The 17,415-nt window shown below is 49.4% G+C and overlaps 1 protein-coding gene across 7 annotated transcripts in view; it reads left to right on the plus strand.

The window, feature by feature from the left end:
- Positions 1-17,415, plus strand: part of PPP6R2 (protein phosphatase 6 regulatory subunit 2) — a 99,044-nt gene that overhangs the window by 55,375 nt on the left and 26,254 nt on the right. For 6 of the 7 annotated variants that reach the window (XM_039463285.2, XM_039463284.2, XM_074391323.1 and 3 more), the window contains 3 exons: positions 7,903-8,089; positions 15,379-15,516; positions 16,895-16,960. In XM_039463285.2, the coding sequence (XP_039319219.2) occupies positions 7,903-8,089; positions 15,379-15,516; positions 16,895-16,960 (391 nt within the window). Of the gene's footprint in view, positions 1-7,880; positions 8,090-15,378; positions 15,517-16,894; positions 16,961-17,415 lie in introns of all 7 variants that reach the window. The other variant, XM_074391326.1, reaches the window with a different exon arrangement.

Raw genomic sequence — 17,415 nt, forward strand, 5'->3', positions numbered from 1 at the left:
GCAGTGGCTCACACTAGAATCTCAGCACTTTGGGAGGCTGAGGTGGGAGGATCACTTAAGACCAGGATTTGAAGACCAGCCTGGGCAATATAGTGAGACCCTGTCTTCATTTATTTATTTTTGAGACGGAACCTGGCTCTGTCGCCCAGGCTGGAGTGCAAGGGCGCAACCTTGGCTCACTGCAGCCTCTGCCTCCCGGGTTCAAGCGATTCTCCTGCCTCAGCCTCCTGAGTAGCTGGGATTACAGACATGCATTGTCACACCCAGCTTATTTTTGTATTTTTAGTAGAGATGGGGGTTTCACCATGTTGGCCAGGCTGGTCTCAAACTCCTGACCTCAGATGATCCACCCACCTTGGCCTCCCAGAGTGCTGGGATTACAGGTGTGTGCCACTGCACCTGGCCCCATCTCTATTTTTATTTAAAGAAACAAATTTTTAAAAACACATTGAGACAATTTTTTTTTTTTTTTTTTTTTTTGAGACAGTGTCTCTGTCACCTAGGCTGGAGTGCAGTGGCATGATCTTGGCTCACTGCAACCACTGCCTCCTGGGTTCAAGCAATTCTCGTGCCTCAGCCTCCCGAGTAGCTGGGACTACAGGGGCACATCACCATGCCTAGCTAATTTCATGCCTAGCTAATTTTTTGTATTTGTAGAAGGGATGGGGTTTTTACCATTGTTGGCCAGGCTGGTCTTGAACTCTTGAGCTCAGGCAATGTGCCTGCCTTGGCCTCCCAAAGTGCTAAGATAGTGCTAGGATTATAGAAGACACTATTTCTGTGGCTAGTCAGGTGCAGCAGTGTTTACACCTAATTGGTCACAATATCAGGGTTTCTTCCTTCCTTCTTCAGTCTTTCTGCTCCACGTGACCAGCCACTTAAACAAAACGAAACAAAAAAAAACCTTGTTTTGAGAAATGGAATAGAATGGATGGATGGATGGATGGATGGATGGATGGATGGATGGATAAAGTGGTAGCTAAAGGAAAAAGTAGAGTCAAGATTATTTTTCAAAGGTGGAGAAGATCCAGGCATGGCGACATGTCTGTAGTCCCAGCTACCTGGGAGGCTGAGGTGGGAGGATGTCTTGAGTCCAGGAGTTTGGCTCTACTGTGCTATGATCACGCCTGAGAAGAGTAAGTGCACTCCAGCCTTTGTGACCCAGCGAGACTGGCATCTCTTTAAAAAATAAAAAAAGATGGAGAAGATACGAATATTTATGTAGACGAGTTGGCAGACTTTATGAACAGTCAGGGAATAAATAAATAGGCTTTTCAGGTTGTAAGGTCTGTAGAAACAACTCAACTCTGAAGTAGCATGAAGGCAGCCACAGAAAAGAGTGAATAAATGGATATGGCTGTATTCCAAGAGGCTTTATTTATACGGACCAGCGCCTGTGCTTCTGAGACTCTACTACCTCCTGCCTAGGTGACACTGCCAGGTTCAACACCTCCTCCCACAACCTGTTAGCCTGGGAGGTCAGAGTTCTCCCGCAGACCTGGCAGAACGCCTCCGTGACCACAGGCTGAATTATGGGAGGACTCTTCTCGAAAGTGGAGACTTTGACTGAGCCGTGAGTGCTCAAGAGAAGCTGCACTTAGTTTGGGATGAGATAGCAGCCACCGACCCTGCTTAAAGCCAGGGGCTGTTCCAGACAGGTGAGGCCCACATGCTGCCTCTTCCTAAGGCCTGACATGCAGTTAGCCCTGCCTCTACGGAGCAGCCCTGGGCTGAAAAAGCACTGTGGCTGTGAGACAGCTGGTCACCTTCCAGAGTCAGAGCGCTGCCCTCATGGGCCACAGCAGAGAGTGCCACCCCAGGGCCGGAGGCGGCAGCAGTCACATGGTCAGCCCTAGAGCCCTGCGGATGGTCCTGGTCTTTCCGGTTTGCTTGCCAAGACCTGGCTTATTTGAGAAATAGAAGAGCCAGTAGAGAGACACCAAGCTGTCACTTTCATTACTCATAAAGTAGTGTCATTTTTAACTCTGAGCTGGGGGTTCCTCATTCCTGATTGCAGAATTAGAACTGCTCACCCAGTGGGAAGCAGCAGTGAGTCACAGCCGGCCCCCAGGAAGCACACCCTACCCCAGAGAGACTTGCTGCACTCAGGGCAGAACTGAAAGGAAGACGGCGTCTCCACCAAAGGAAACACTGGGAGGAAGGGAACTTCCGCTGTAACAGTTCCTGGACCCTCCATCCCCACACTGGTAGCTCCACTGTCCGTATCCTGTGACGGCTTCTTCCTCTTCTTTAGTTTGCTTCCTGGGGTAAACTGTACTTGTTAACAGCTTCCCGAGACGGAGTTAGTGGGTGGTGATGTTTAGGGTGTCGGGCTTACGTGTTCGAGGCCCTCTGACTGGAAGTTCAGACTGGGTGTCACCCCCTGGGATTTGGGAGCCTCCGTGTTACCCTCCAGTCTCACGCGCTGGATGCAGCAAGCTCCTGGCTCACACGTGCCGCCTGTTTTCTTTCCTCTCTGAGGGCGTTTAGGTTCTTTTCTAAGCCCTAGTTTTCCTAAATTTCCCAATAATGTGGACTGTTCCCTGAGTCAGGACAGGGAATCCCAGAACAGCATCACTGAGCCGGGAGAGTGTCATAGTCAGAGCTTGGGAAAATTTGGTAATAGAAAAGGACAAAATCAAGCAAACAGAACAGTGAGAAAAACTACTAATTCTAAGGGAAAACTTAATAGAAGTAAGCAGATGTACCCTGAGTAAACAAATCAGCTCAGCAGTAAACAGTGTTTGCATGTTCACACTGAGGTGAACAGTAGATACTCATTTTTTTCATTTGTTGTACTGGGCTCGCTAAACTCTTTTAGTCTGTAAATTCATGGCGCTAGCAGAGAGCAATTTCTCTTATTTCTTTGATACTTTCCTTCTCTTTCTGGGACTTCTAATTAGTTGTTAGATCATTTGAATTAATGCTTTTCTTATTTTTGCCTTTAATGTTTTGTACTTTGCGTTTTTGGCCTGCATCTGAGAGATTTCTTCATCTTTTAAATTGTCATCCTTTTATTGACTTTGAAAGTTCTGCCATGATTTTTTGGTTTTTAAACATGAGATTTTGCTGTGTTGCCCAGTCTAGACTCAAACTCCTGGGCTCAAATGATCCTTCCATCTCAGTCTCCCAAGCACTTGGAACCACAGGTGCTTGCCACCGTGCCCAACATCTGTCATGTTTTTAGTTTCTAAGAGCTTTTTTTTTTTTTTTTTTTTTTTTGAGACAGTTTCGCTCTTGTTACCCAGGCTGGAGTGCAATGGCGCGATCTCGGCTCACCGCAACCTCCGCCTCCTGGGTTCAGGCAATTCTCCTGCCCCAGCCTCCTGAGTAGCTAGGATTACAGGCACGCACCACCATGCCCAGCTAATTTTTTGTATTTTTAGTAGAGATGAGGTTTCAGCATGTTGACCAGGATGGTCTCGATCTCTTGACCTCGTGATCCACCCGCCTCGGCCTCCCAAAGTGCTGGGATTACAGGCTTGAGCCACCGTGCCCGGCCTCTAAGAGCTCTTTTAATAAAAGATATTTTATAAAAGCCTCAGATATTTTAATAAAAGCCTCCAGTTCTTATTCATGGATACACAGTCTTAGTGTGTCATCTCTGAGAATACTATAGTTTAAAAGAGTTTCCTTCTGTTCTCTACGCTCTCTCTCCTCTGAGTGCCTTGTTTTCTGCTTGGTCAGCACCATCCTTTCATGAGTGAGGCCCTAACTCCTGCACAGAGTTTGGGATCTGCGGGGTTGCTTGCTCACCACAAGCTCAGAGGACACTAGTTGATTTTTCTCGTTGTCCCATTATTTCTCCCAGAAAAGAATTTTTCTAGCTCTCCCCTGTTGGGCATGGACCTGTCAGTATCCCCCGGGAACTGAGTTGGGAAGAGGGCTCTCCCACCACCCTGGCCGGCTGAACCCACCCTGCCCTTGCTGGCCACTGATTCAGTGTCCAGGCCTCCCTGGAGTTCTCTGGCCTGAATTCTCATCTCTAGTTGGTGCCCCTTCTGTGGGCTCCTGAAACTCAGCCTTCCCCGTGCCAAGTCAGTCTTCACGTGGCCAGCTGCTTCGGTCCTCCACGCCTGATTCATTATTTCTGCTTCTCTTTTCTTGCCTTTTTAATTCTTTGTGTTATTTGAGAGGGAATATCAGCAAGCCTCTGTGCTCCATCTGCTATGTTTGACTGGAATTTCTATACCTTGTATAAGTTGTTTTTTTTGTTTTTGAGACGGAGTCTTGCTCTGTCACCAGGCTGGAGTGCAGTGGCGCAGTCTCAGCTCACTGCAACCTCTGCCTCCTGGGTTCAAGTGATTCTTCCGCCTCAGCCTCCTGAGTAGCTGGGACCACAGGCGCATGCCACCATGCCCGGCTAATTTTTTTGCATTTTTAGTAGAGACAGGGTTTCACTGTGTTGGCCAGGATTGTCTCAGTCTCTTGACCTCGTGATCCACCCGCCTTGGCCTCCCAAAGTGTTGGGATTACAGGCATGAGCCACTGCACCCAGCCAAGTTTTTAAAACTAATAGAGGAATACCTGTTATTTGAAGAATAATTGTAAAATGTTGATAAAGGAAAAAATCTTAGTCCCTCCATCTAGAGCAGGCGTCCCCAAAGTATGGCCTGCGGGCCGCATGCGGGCCCCTGAGGTCATTTATCTGGCCCCCCCCGCCGCACTTCAGGAAGGGGCACCTCTTTCATTGGTGGTCAGTGAGAGCAGCACAGTATGTGGCGGCCCTCCAACGGTCTGAGGGACAGTGAACTGGCCCCCTGTGTAAAAAGTTTGGCTAGGCCGGGCGCGGTGGCTCAAGCCTATAATCCCAGCACTTTGGGAGGCCGAGGCGGGTGGATCACGAGGTCAAAAGATTGAGACCATCCTGGTCAACATGGTGAAACCCCGTCTCTACTAAAAATACAAAAAATTAGCTGGGCATGGTGGCGCGTGCCTGTAATCCCAGCTACTCAGGAGGCTGAGGCAGGAGAATTGCCTGAATCCAGGAAGTGGAGGTTGCGGTGAGCCGAGATCGCACCATTGCACTCCAGCCTGGGTAACAAGAGCGAAACTCCGTCTCAAAAAAAAAAAAAAAAAGTTTGGGGACGTCTGATCTAGAGAGTCAGCATCTTATAGCTTGGTCTGTGCCATGTGTGCATACATTTGTCCAGGTGTAGAAAGATCAGCTTGGGGCCAGGCACAGTGGCTCAAGCCTGTAATTCCAGCATTTTGGGAGGCCGAGACAGGTGGATCACTTGAGGTCAGGAGTTTGAGACCAGCCTGGCCAACATGGTGAAACCCCGTCTCTACCAAAAATACAAAAGTTAGCCAAGCATGGTGGTGTGTGCCTGTAGTCTCAGCTACTGGGGAGGCTGAGACAGGACGTGAACCTGGGAGGCAGAGGTTGCAGTGGGCCAAGATCTCACCCTTACACTCCAGCCTGGGCAATGGAGTGAGATTCTTGTCTCAGGGAAAAAAAAAAAAAATTCAGTTTGTTCCCTGTGCTCTTGAAATACTTCTTCAAGGAAAGGTTTGTATGTTTCTCTGCTTCCTCACCTTTGATCTTCCTCCTCACCCCACGGGATGTGACTTCTTCCCCTGCACCGTGCACCATGTCTTAGTGTTAGAGATCTGGTAGACCCTGGGCCTTGCTCTGGCCTTTGATGTTGCCAACCTCGCCCTCTTCTCCTGCCCTCTGGTCCTCCTGCCCTAAGGGGCTGTGTGTTGTCCATTGTGCCAGGTGCTTGTTGGCCAGCTGCTGTGATATCCCACAAAGTGGGTACTGCCTGCCCCATTTCACAGATAAGGACACTAAAGGCCAGAAAGATCGGCTAGTGAGGGGATGAGCCTGGGCCTTCCCCACGCCCCTGTGCCCAGCTCTCAGGCCCCCTTTCTGCACACAGACCCAGCTTGCAGCACCCCTGTGGGCAGAGAGGGGGCCTCCATCAGGCCCCAATCATGTCCTCTCCCCTGAACCCGAGCCTGCTGGGCCACTCTTTGACCCAGCAGGTCTCTACATTCCACCTGCCCTTACAGGCGCTGTTCCTCAGAGCTCTAAAAATGGCACTTTTTTGTCTGGGCTGATGAGGAACACCCACCCCACAGCCAGCCGAATTCCTTCCGTTTCTTTCCTTTCCACACTTGGTCAGCTGCCAGACTTGGCCAGCTGTTTCCTGTAGAGTCTGTCAAACCCAGGCCCCCTCTAGCCAGTTGCAGTGACCACCTTGGCTTAGTGCTGCCTCTGTGCCCAGCACTGGCCATGTGTTGGCAAGAGAAGGAAGGTCATAGTAGCTGATCTCGAGCACACACTTGATGTGCAACTGGCATGGGCAGGCGTTGTCACCTGCACGTTGCATTTTTTTTTTTTTTTTTTTTTTGAAACGGTGTCTTGCTCTCTTGCCAAGGCTGCAGTGCAGTGGTGTGATCTTGGCTCACTACGACCTCGGCTCACTACGACCTCTGCCTCCCAGCTTCAAGCGATTCTCCTGCCTCAGCCTCCCAAGTAGCTGGGACTATAGGCATGCACCATCATGCCTGGCTAATTTTTGTATTTTTAGTTGACATGGGTTTTCACCATGCTGGCCAGGCTGGTCTCTTAACTCCTGACCTCAGGTGATTCACCTGCCTTGGCCTCTCAAAGTGCTGGGATTACAGGTGTAAGCCACTGCGCCTGGATTTTTTTTTTTTTTTTTTTTTTTTTTTTTTGTGTCGGGGTCTTACTCTGCCAGCCAGGCCAGCGTGCAATGGTGTGATTTTGTCTCATTGCAACCTCTGTCTCCTGGGCTCAAGCCATCCTTCCACCTCAGCCTCCCGTGGAGCTAGGGTTACAGGCACATGCCACCACACCTGGCTGATTTTTCTTTCTTTCTTTTTTTTTTTTTTTGTAGGGACAGGGTTTTGTCGTGTTGCCCAGGCTGGTCTCGCGCTCCTGAGCTGAAGTGATCCACTCACCTTGGCCTCCCAAAGTGCTGGGATTATAGGCGTGAGCCACTGTGTCTGTCCTCACCCGCATGTTCAGATGAGAAAAACCAGACACAGAGAGGACAGGTCGCTTGCTGGTGTCAGGGCAGGCCTGTTCTGAGACAGCCATTCCCACAGGACACTCCCACTGGGTTCCTGCCTGCTGGGCCCTGTGCTCTTCTCCAGCATTCCTAGAGGCAGGGTCAGGTGCCAGGCCTTGCTGTGGGGGCTGCTTTGAGGGCTGCAGCCTGGACTGTGGGGTGTGCCTCTCCTAGGGTGATGGCCATCACCCACCTGTGTCTACCAGGTGTAAAAGGGGGAGCACAGTGATGTCATTGTGGGATTAGATGCACTGTGCTAAGGATTGTTTTCTATCTGGTCTTTTTAATCAAATGAAAAGCACATTATTCACAGGTATTGGTATTTCTTAGTCATAAAGTTCTTGCATAGTGCCTCACACTGCTTCCTGAGCTGCTGATGGGGTGTGTCTCCCATCTGGGGATGGATTGGGTCTGCGTGTGTTGATGGAAGGGGCACTGCCTGGAGGGAGAGGAGAGGCTCAGTGGAGAGGGAGATGGACATGGCCGCAGATGTGGATGTGGCCCCTGTGAAACAGTGTGGTAGACGGGAGGCGAGAGACCTGACGGGTAAGTATGAAGACCTGGAGAGAAGAAAAGCCAGAGGACTAAGAAAGGTGATTTAAAGAATGGAGGAGGGTCAGAAAATGTAGGGTATCAGAGTATAGGGCATGAGGAGCATAGGAAGTATGTTAAAAAACAACGTCTAGCAGTCAAAAATATCAGTGGGTCACAGATAGGCACATTTTTATTCTATTCTGAGGTCTGTAGTGTTTGTTTTTATCACGTGGATCTGCTTCCTAAGAAGCAGACTATGTAAGCAGCTTCCTAAAAGTTGGAGAAGTCTAATTTCACCTCCAGTGCTTGGACTGTGCCCTTTTAGATATCCAAACACAGCCTGTGAGCTTCTGACTTGTGATGTGCCGCAGATCAGCGACCGCCTCGGTGGGGACGAGAGCCTGCTGAGCCTCCTGTATGACTTCCTGGACTGTGAGCCGCCTCTCAATCCTCTGCTCGCCAGTTTTTTCAGCAAGACCATTGGCAATCTCATTGCAAGAAAAACCGAACAGGTAAATAATATGCAAAGCCTGTGTGATTTGGGGCGTTGTCATGATGGATGCTGATGTGTCCTGCTGTGGGCCTGGCTGTGCGGCTCATCCTCAGGCCGTGGAAACAGCATTTGTGACTCTTCCATGCAACACGTGTGGAGCAGTGTTCGTTTTGCTAATCTGAGAGCTGGAATTTGAAGGAGTGTTTCTGGCCTGTAATTCCAGCACTTTGGGAGACTGAGCTCGGCAGATCACTTGAGGTCAGGAGTTTGAGACCAGCCTGGCCAACATGGTGAAACCCTGTCTCTACTAAAAATACAAAAATGAATCTGGGTGTGGTGATATGCACCTGTAATCCCAGCTCCTTGGGAGGCTGGGGCAGGAGAATCACTGGAACCCAGGAGGCAGAGGTTGCAGTGAGCTGAGATTGTGCACTGTACTCCACACTGGGCAACAGAGTGAGACTCTTATCTCAGGAAAAAAAAAAAAGTGGGGGAGTGTTTCTTATGGCTGGCTCTGGAATAAGCAGCACTTCCTGCTATCCCTAGGAGATGCACAGGGCTCCAAAGTCGCCATCTTGTCCTGTCACCGAGCAGGTGCAGGTGCAGGTGCAGTTGTGAGGTCCTGGGGCATCAAGGCAGGACCTGGGACGTCCGCCTTCTCAGGTCTGTGGCTGCTTCTGTGTGGGTGGTATGAGAGGAGAGGAGAGGAGAGACCCCAGCTGTAATGGGGTCTTCCTGGAGTCCATCCTTGCTCCTGCCTCACATGTGACCTGACCTGGGCTTCTGTCCCTCCAGGCTGTGGACACACAGGTAGAGAGGTGTGGTGGCACCTGTGCCTGCACCCAGCGGTCTGCCTTGGCCAGTCTTCTTGGCTGTGTCATGTTCCACCCGCCCATCCCTGACGGAAGTATTTTGAAACAAATCCCAGACACGAGATTATTTCTTATGTAAATATTTCAGTATGTGTATTTATTTATTTATTTTTGAGAAAGGTTTCACTGTGTGCCCAGTCTGGAGTGCACTGGCACCATCACAGCCCACTGCAGTTTTACCCTTCTCAAACTCAGGTGATCCTCCCACCTTGGCCTCCTGAGTAGCTGGGACCACAGGCATGTACCACCACACCTTGCTAGATTTTCTTTGTTGTAGAGATGGGTTTTCCCCATGTTACCCAGGCTAGTCTTGAACTCTTGGGCTCAAGTGATCTGCCTGCCCCAGCCTCCCAAAGTCCTGGGACTACAGGTGTTAGGCACTATGCCCAGCTGTGTATCTCTAAAATAAGGACTTCTTTTCTTTCAAATGTAATTAGAATTTCATTATCACATTCCAAAAATATTAACCATAATTATTTCATACCATCAAACATTCAGTCAGGGAATTAACCAGTATTTCGTGTCTGCTTGGAGCTCTGAGAAAGTGCAGTCCCAGAAAGGCCACTGTTCCACTTGAGGACATCCAGTGTGTGTGTTGTGAGTGGCAGTGGAATGGGAGCTGTGGTGTGGGCCATGGCGTGGGCTGGGGGTTGTCGTGGCTGTGAGGTAGTGGTAAGAAGTTGTGAAAACCTTCACTGCCTGGCCCTTGCAGCCCAGTGACTAGAATTGTGTATCTCGTAATTTGCTATACCCTGATCTTACTCCTCTGTCACTTTCAGATATTTTCTTTATAATTTTACTGCTTCGTATAGTATTTTTCTCCCATCTCCCATTAACTTAGTGCTGAATGCATTAAAGTAATATAAACTGAACTGTTAAAAATTCTTCTGTTAACAGATGTTTAACACATGTATGTGAATTTCAAACAATACAGAAATATGTAAACCAATGTTTTGTCATCTCTGGAGATGGCTACTGTTGATGATTTAATGCATGTGCCTCTTAAGTTTTTTTTTCACAGTAGACTTATTTTCACACAGTAGTGTCATACGCTGAATACCACAGATTGCCATGTTCACTTGGACATGGGTCTTGTCTCACTCTTCCCGCAGAGCGGCCTGCACCGCCTTCTCGGGCTCTGTCCCCATCACCCAGCAGCTGGCTTGTTCTCAGGGCCAGCAGTGAGGCAGGGATGCTGTGAGCCTTCCCCCTGTGTTTCCTGAAACTGTGGGAGATAACCCAAAGGTGGGGCCTTAGTGAAAGGACCATCTGCATTTTCCCAGCCCTTCATTATGAATTCTTTCAAACGTCTACAGATTAATTATTTCATGAACCCCCATGTCTCCGTCACTCAGATTCTGCATGATCTCTTCATGGCCAATCACATTTCTTCTATATCCCTTTATTTCCACCGCCCACCCCAGATTATTGTGAAGCAAGTCCCAGACATTGTATCATTTTGTATTTATTCCAGTGTGTTTTTCTAAAGGATAAGAACTCTTCTACAAACATGACCACAATACCATTATCACACCTAAAATGTTCCTGATAATTTCTTACTTTCATCAGATATTTGCACAGTGTTCGAATCGCTTTGCTGTCTCATAAAACATTGTTCTCAGAGTTGGTTTGTTAGAACTGCAGTTGTTTTTTGGTTCGTCTTGGTGGTGGCGGGGTCCAGCAGGTGTTTTCTGTGAGGGGCCAGGTAGCAGCTACCTCGGGTATCCTGGGCCTCTGATGAGCTCAGTCGCACGTTCTTCCCTTTGTTTTTTAACAGCTCTTTAACGTAATGAACACTCAGGGCACAGGCTCTGCAGACACAGATGTGGTAGGACTGGGTTGTGGGCAGGGCTTGGATGAGCCAGCTCTCCTGCCCTGCATCCCCCCAACCCCCAGCGCCTTCCATCTAGGTGAGATTTTTCTCAGTGGGCAAGAATGTGTCATTGCACTTCGGATGGCACCTTTTCCTTATGGATCCTTGGGAGTTATACTTGATCCGTATTTGCATTGTAGACATTGTTCTTTGACCTTTTATTTTGAAGCTTAACACAAACACAGAAGAGTGCACAACACTGGTTGGAGCCCTGGGTGCCATCGGAGTGAGCAGCTGAGTAGTCACCACTCAGGTCCCAGAAGCTCAGAGGCTGCCCACGCCAGCCCCATTACTGCCTCCCCTCTCCTCCTCATTTACTACCCTGCCGTAGACCAATGGATTAATGGTTTAGTTTGCCTGTTTTGAAGTTTTGCAATATTAATAGAGTCACAAGAATTCGCAAAAATAGTTCAGAGAGTTCTCGTGTACCCTCCATCCAGATTCCCCCAGTGGTTCTACACGATACCCAAACCCGGAATTGACATTGGCACAACATAGCTTTTTAAGTCTTGATAGTTGATAGAATTTTTCCTCTCATTTTCTTTTCCTCCTTCAAGATTGTTTTTACGATTCTTTGCCTTTTTCTTTTTCTTTTTTTTGAGACTGAGTTTCGCTTTTGTCATCCAGGCTGGAGTGCAGTGGTACAGTCTCAACTCACTGCAACCTCTGCTTCCCGGGTTCAAGCGATTCTCCTGCCTCAGCCTCTCAAGTAGCTAGGACTACAGGTGTGCACCACCCCCGCCCCTAGTTTTTGTATCTTTTAGTAGAGATGGAGTTTTGCCGTGTAGGTCAGGCTGGTCCCGAACTCCTAAGCTCAGGTGATCCACCCTCTTCAGCCTCTCAGAGTGCTGGAATTACTTTGAGTTGCGGGCCACTGCACCCAGCCTATTTTGTTTATTTTTATTTTTTTCTTTCCTATTATTTAATTTTTTGCTTTATTTTTTACTTGATTGTTTTGGAATAAGCAAATTTAGAATGAGTCTATTAGTTTCTACATTCTCCACCTCCCTACCCTGCCACCCAAAAATAAACCTACTGAAATTTTGATGAGGTTTGCATTGGCTGTAGTTGGCGTCTGGCAAACTGTGGTCCACAGGTCAAAAGCAGCCATGAATTGTGTGAATGAAGTCTTACTGAAGCACAGCCACTTCCATTTCCAGCTCCTGTCCAGGGCCCCTTTTATACCACAGCAGCAAAGCTGGTAGCTCAGGCCGCTTTCATTTCTCAGGAATGCGCTATAATTCTCTGTATAGCAGTCTTAAGCATCTTTCTCTAGATTTATTCTTAGGTATTTGATATATTTGTACTATTCTAAGTGGTATCTTTTTAGTTGAAATTTTGATTGAGATTTATTTGCATGAGGTTGTATGAAATACTATAGAGAAAATCCTTGGCTGGGCGCAGTGGATGACTCCTGTAATCCCAGCACTTTGGGAGGCCGAGGTGAATGGATCACTTGAGCCCATGAGTTCAAAACCAGCCTGGCCAACATGGTGAAACCTCATCTCTACTAAAAATATAAAAATTAGCCAGGCATGGTGGTGGGCATCTGTAATCCCAGCTACTCGGGAGGCTGAGGCAGGAGAATCGCTTGAACTCGGGGGTAGAGGTTGCAATGAGCCTCTCCTCCTCCTCCCCCATCCCCTTCCCCTTCTCTCCCTCCACTCCCCCTCTCCCTTTCCCTCACTCTGTCACCAGTCTGGAGTGTAGTGGCGTGATCTCAGCTCACTGCAATGTCTGCCTTTCGGGTTCAAGTGATTCCCCTGCCTCAGCCTCCTGAGTAGCTGGGACAGCAGGTGTGCACCACTCATTTTTTGTATTTTAGTAGAGATGGGGTTTCACCATGTTGGCCAGGATGGTTCTCCATCTCCTGACCTCTTGATCCACCCACCTCAGCCTCTGAAAGTGCTGAGATTAGGCCAGGCTCACTGGCTCACCCCTGTACTCCCAGCACTTTGGGAGGCCTAAATGGGTGGATCTCGAGGTCAGGAGTTCGAGACCATCCTGGCTAACATGGTGAAACCTCATCTCTACTAAAAATACAAGAAATTAGCGGCCGGGCGCGGTGGCTCAAGCCTGTAATCCCAGCACTTTGGGAGGCCGAGGCGGGTGGATCATGAGGTCGAGAGATCGAGACCAACCTCGTCAACATGGTGAAACCCCTTCTCTACTAAAAATACAAAAAATTAGCTGGGCATGGTGGTGCGTGCCTATAATCCCAGCTACTCAGGAGGCTGAGGCAGGAGAATTGCCTGAACCCAGGAGGCGGAGGTTGCGGTGAGCCGAGATCGCGCCATTGCACTCCAGCCTGGATAACAAGAGCGAAACTCCGTCTCAAAAAAAAAAAAAAAAAAAAAAGAAATTAGCCAGGCATGATGGCATGCGCCTGTAATCCCAACTACTTGGGAAGCTGAGGCAGGAGAATCGCTTGAACCCAGGAGGCGGAGGTTGCAGTGAGCCTAGATTATGCCACTGCACTCCAGCCTGGGTGACAGAGTGAGACTCTGTCCCCCCCCAAAAAAAAAAAAAAGAAAAAGAGACAGTGGTGGGGTTACAGGCATGAGCCACCACTCCCAGTCCGTTTTTGGAGACAGAATCTCCATTTCCCAGGCTGGAGTGCAGTGCATGATCTCGGCTCACTTCAGCCTCTGCCTCCTGGGTTCAACCAGTTCTCCTGCCTCAGCCTCCCAAGTAGCTAGGATTACAGGGACCTGCCACCATGCCCAGCTAACTTTTGTACTTGAGACGAGGTTTCTCCATATTGGCCAGGCTGGTCTTGAGATCTTGACCTCAGCTGATCTGCCTACCTCGTCCTCCCAAAGTGCTGGGATTATAGGCATGAGGCGCAGCCTTTTTATTTTTTTTATTTTTTGAGATAGAGTCTTGCTCTGTCACCCAGGCTGCAGTGTAGTGGAGTGATCTCGGCCCATTGCAGCCTCTGCCTCCCAAGGTAAAGCAGTTCTCCTGCCTCAGCCTTCTGAGTAGCTGGGATATAGGCACACAACACCATGCCCACCTAATTTGTATATTTTTAGTAGAGACCATGTTGGCCAGGCTGGTCTTGAACTCTTGAGCTCAAGTGATCCGCCTGCCTCAGCCTCCCAAAAGTGCCAGGATTACAGGCGTGAGCCACCTCTCCCAGCCTGAATTGTTGGGTTTTTTTTAATGTTTGGAAGAATTAATTGGTAAGGCCATTAAACCTTGGAGTTCTCTCTAGGGAGAGCCTATTAATGATAGGTTTTGTGTGTTTTTTTTTTGATGTTCTATAACTATTCTGGTTTTGTTTCTTGTCGGTTTAGAAAGTACTTTAAGGAAATTTATTTTTTAAATTTGCAAAAACTAGCATAAAATTGTTCCTGTTAATTTCTCATAATATGCCAGGTGTGATGGCTCATGCCTATTATCTCAGCATTTGGGAGGCTGAGGTGGGAGAATCACTTGAGCTCAGAAGGTAGAGGCTGCAGTGAGCTATAATCTTGCCATTGCACTCCAACCTGGGCCACAGAGTGAGACCCTGTCTCAAAAAAAAAAAAAAAAAAACCTACGAACTTCTCATAATAGTTTTTATTTCTGTAAGCTCTTTAGTGATGTCCCTTGTTTCATTCTTAATATTGTATTTGCACCTTCTGTTTTGTCCTTAGTCTTTCTAGAAGTTTAATCATCCTTTTCGAAGAGTTACTCTCCTCTCCTCCTCCCCTATGCTCTCCTCCCCCTCCTCTTCCTTCTTCCCCTTCCCTCTTTTCTCACCACTCCTTTTCCTACTCTTCCTCCTCATCGCAGCACTAGGGACTGAGGATTAGGTCCTGCAGCCAGGTCACCTTCTCTGTTTTCATTGTTTCCAGTGGAGGGCTGGGTCTGCCCCAGCCCCCAGCCCATAGCCTGGGCATAGCAGGCGCTTATCTCTGTAGGCTGTTGAGCTGAATTTGCAGCGAGCCCAGCCTTCATTCTTTTCACTGTTACCTGGGATCTGCCGTGTGAGCAGCCCACTGTGTCCGTGATGGGTGCCATGTCCCCCGTGTCCTCGTACTTAGCTGTCCATACCTTGTTGGCACTGGTCGTCAGCTAGCCACAGAAGGCTGCTTTTTCTTTTCTAAAACCTCAGTCTTCTTTCCCCTTCAACCACGCACAGGTTGTGGTCAGCAGCTGGTGTTGTGTGTGCTCTGTGCTCCCTGGGTTTGTGTTCTCGGCCTGGGGCTGCCAGCGTTGGCCATCAGCTCAGCTCAGCTCTGTCCGTACCATTGGTTTCTGTTGGAAAAACTTGAACCAGTAGGTATTGAATGGCAGCTGCTCACGGTGGCCCGTGCTACCCTCCCGGGACAGCTGTGTCCTGTCGGTGCAGAGCCACAGCTGTGCCTCCCCCTGCCCAGGCCCTCACATGTAGCACTGCCTCTAGGACCCTCTGCCTGTCCCTCTAGAGGGCTTGCTTATCATGTTGTGTACGTCTTTCCGTTATTTCTGCAGAATGTAATTAACAGTTCAACCTTCCCATGAGGGTTTTTGGAGGAGGCGTCTCACGGTTGTCAGGGTCGGCCCTGCCTGCCTATCAGGTGTGTGTGATTTCAGGTGATTACATTTTTGAAGAAGAAGGACAAGTTCATCAGCCTGGTGTTGAAGCACATCGGCACTTCAGCGCTTATGGACCTACTGCTGCGCCTGGTCAGCTGTGTGGAGCCAGCTGGGCTCCGGCAGGAAGTCCTGCACGTGAGTCTGGGAGTCCCCCAATTCCCGAGGGCAGGGGCGTTGCAGGAAGCCAGCTGCTTAACTGCAGGAGCTCAGAGTATCAGGGCACCCAGCCCCCATCTCTCTACCCAGCATGCATTTCTTCGTGGGGCTGCTAGGGGTTCTTGTCAAGGATTGTAGCCTGTACCTTTTCTGCTGTCCCGACTCAACTCGCTCAGAAGCGCAGAGCAGAGAGATCCCTTTTCCCCGCGGTCTCCAGCGTCCTGCTCTGTGAAGAGGCTGAAATGGACTTTCCTGGCTTCCCTCCTTTTCCCCTGCTAGCGCCCAGCCCCGTGGCTTAGAGCAGAAGGTCAGTGAGGTGCTGGCCTTGTGTCCAGGTCTGTGCCTGCCGGGAAAGCCCTGGTGGACAGCAGTTCCCTGCAGAGCCCCATCATCTACGCTGGAGTGTGGATACGTCCATTCTGATGGTGTTCAGTCAGTGAGAGCAGGTGCCTGTAGTCCCTGAATAGAGGAGGATGCCACCCGAAGAAGCCCAGGAAATCAGCACTGCACAAACTTCTGCTGTTTGGCCAGCTTTGTTTGTTGTGAGGTTTAAAATAGAGTAGAGTAAACCTTGAGGCCCTCTGTCTGTTTCCCAACTCCTGGAGCCAGGAATCATCCAGGTGGTCACTCTGACTCAGGTTAGTAATGCTTCCTCAGGGATCAGCTTCTCAGCAGGAATGACTGACCATTGCCAGCCTTTACACAGTGGACACAGGATCAGCACTAGCGGTGTGGCTATGTCGTAGCTGTTAGTGGGAAGTTGCATAACTGTACTCCAGGCAGGCTTTTAGCTGCTTTACTTGATTCAGCTCACAAAGTAGCCACGTGGGGACAGGTCATCCCATTTTCAGATAAGGAATTTGGCACAGGGCGGCAGTGCAGTGGGGGAGCCAGGTGTGGCCCAGACCTGCTGGACCCCCGACCCTCACACTGGGCCCCTGTTGCCCTTGAGCTTTACCCCGCAGTCCTGTGGCCTCACCAGGGTGGATTTACCCTTCCTCATCCTGGGAAGGCCCCGATGCGGCAGGGAGCAGCTGAGGCTTCTCTGGCTTCAACATCCAGCAGGGTTCCTGGGCTTCAGCTTGTCTGGCTTATTTGCATGCTGATCCTTAGAGATAAGTCCTAAAGACAGAGAGCTTACATATGCACCACCAGTACAGAGGGATAGTGGTCACCCCTTATAATCTTTTGGTCCACTCCCAGAATTAAGTCATTATGTGTTCTTTCTGGGTCTGGATGTGTCAGGCAGAGACTCTCTATTCTAGAAAACTGGGGTGCATGGACTTTTGTACCAAAGGGCTTTCCTTCCGTTTACTTGGACTTGAACAGAGACACTGAAGGGCCTCTTCTCTTTCAGTGGCTGAATGAAGAGAAAGTCATCCAGAGGCTTGTGGAATTGATCCACCCGAGTGAGGACGAAGATGTGAGTATGCTGCTTACCAAGCCAGCTTTGTGCATGCCAGCCCCAGGCCTGCAGCTCCTGATCACCCACTGCTGCGGGCCAAGGGAGGGACGGAGGGGTGAGTCATTGCTTTCCTAAGATGAGGATCAGTTAGGTGTTTTTCTTCCTTTATTAAAGCACTGACTTCTAGGCTGGTTTTTTTTTTTTTTTTTTTTTTTTTTTTTGAGATGGAGTTTTGCTCTTGTCGCCCAGGCTGGAGTGCAGTGGTGCGATCTTGGCTCACTGCAACCTTCGCCTCTTGGGTTCGAGCGATTCTCCTGCTCACCTGGGCGAGTGGGCAACGTTTCGAGTGGGCGGCGTGGGGAGTGGGTGGCATGGCGAGTGGGCGACATGATGAGTGGCGAGTGGGCAACGTGGCGAGTGGACAGTGTGGCGAGTGGGCCACCATGCCTGGCCTCTAGGCTGTTTGTTGTTGT

Source organism: Saimiri boliviensis, chromosome 21 (genome assembly GCF_048565385.1).
Source record: "Saimiri boliviensis isolate mSaiBol1 chromosome 21, mSaiBol1.pri, whole genome shotgun sequence".
Classification (NCBI taxonomy): Eukaryota; Metazoa; Chordata; class Mammalia; order Primates; family Cebidae; genus Saimiri; species Saimiri boliviensis.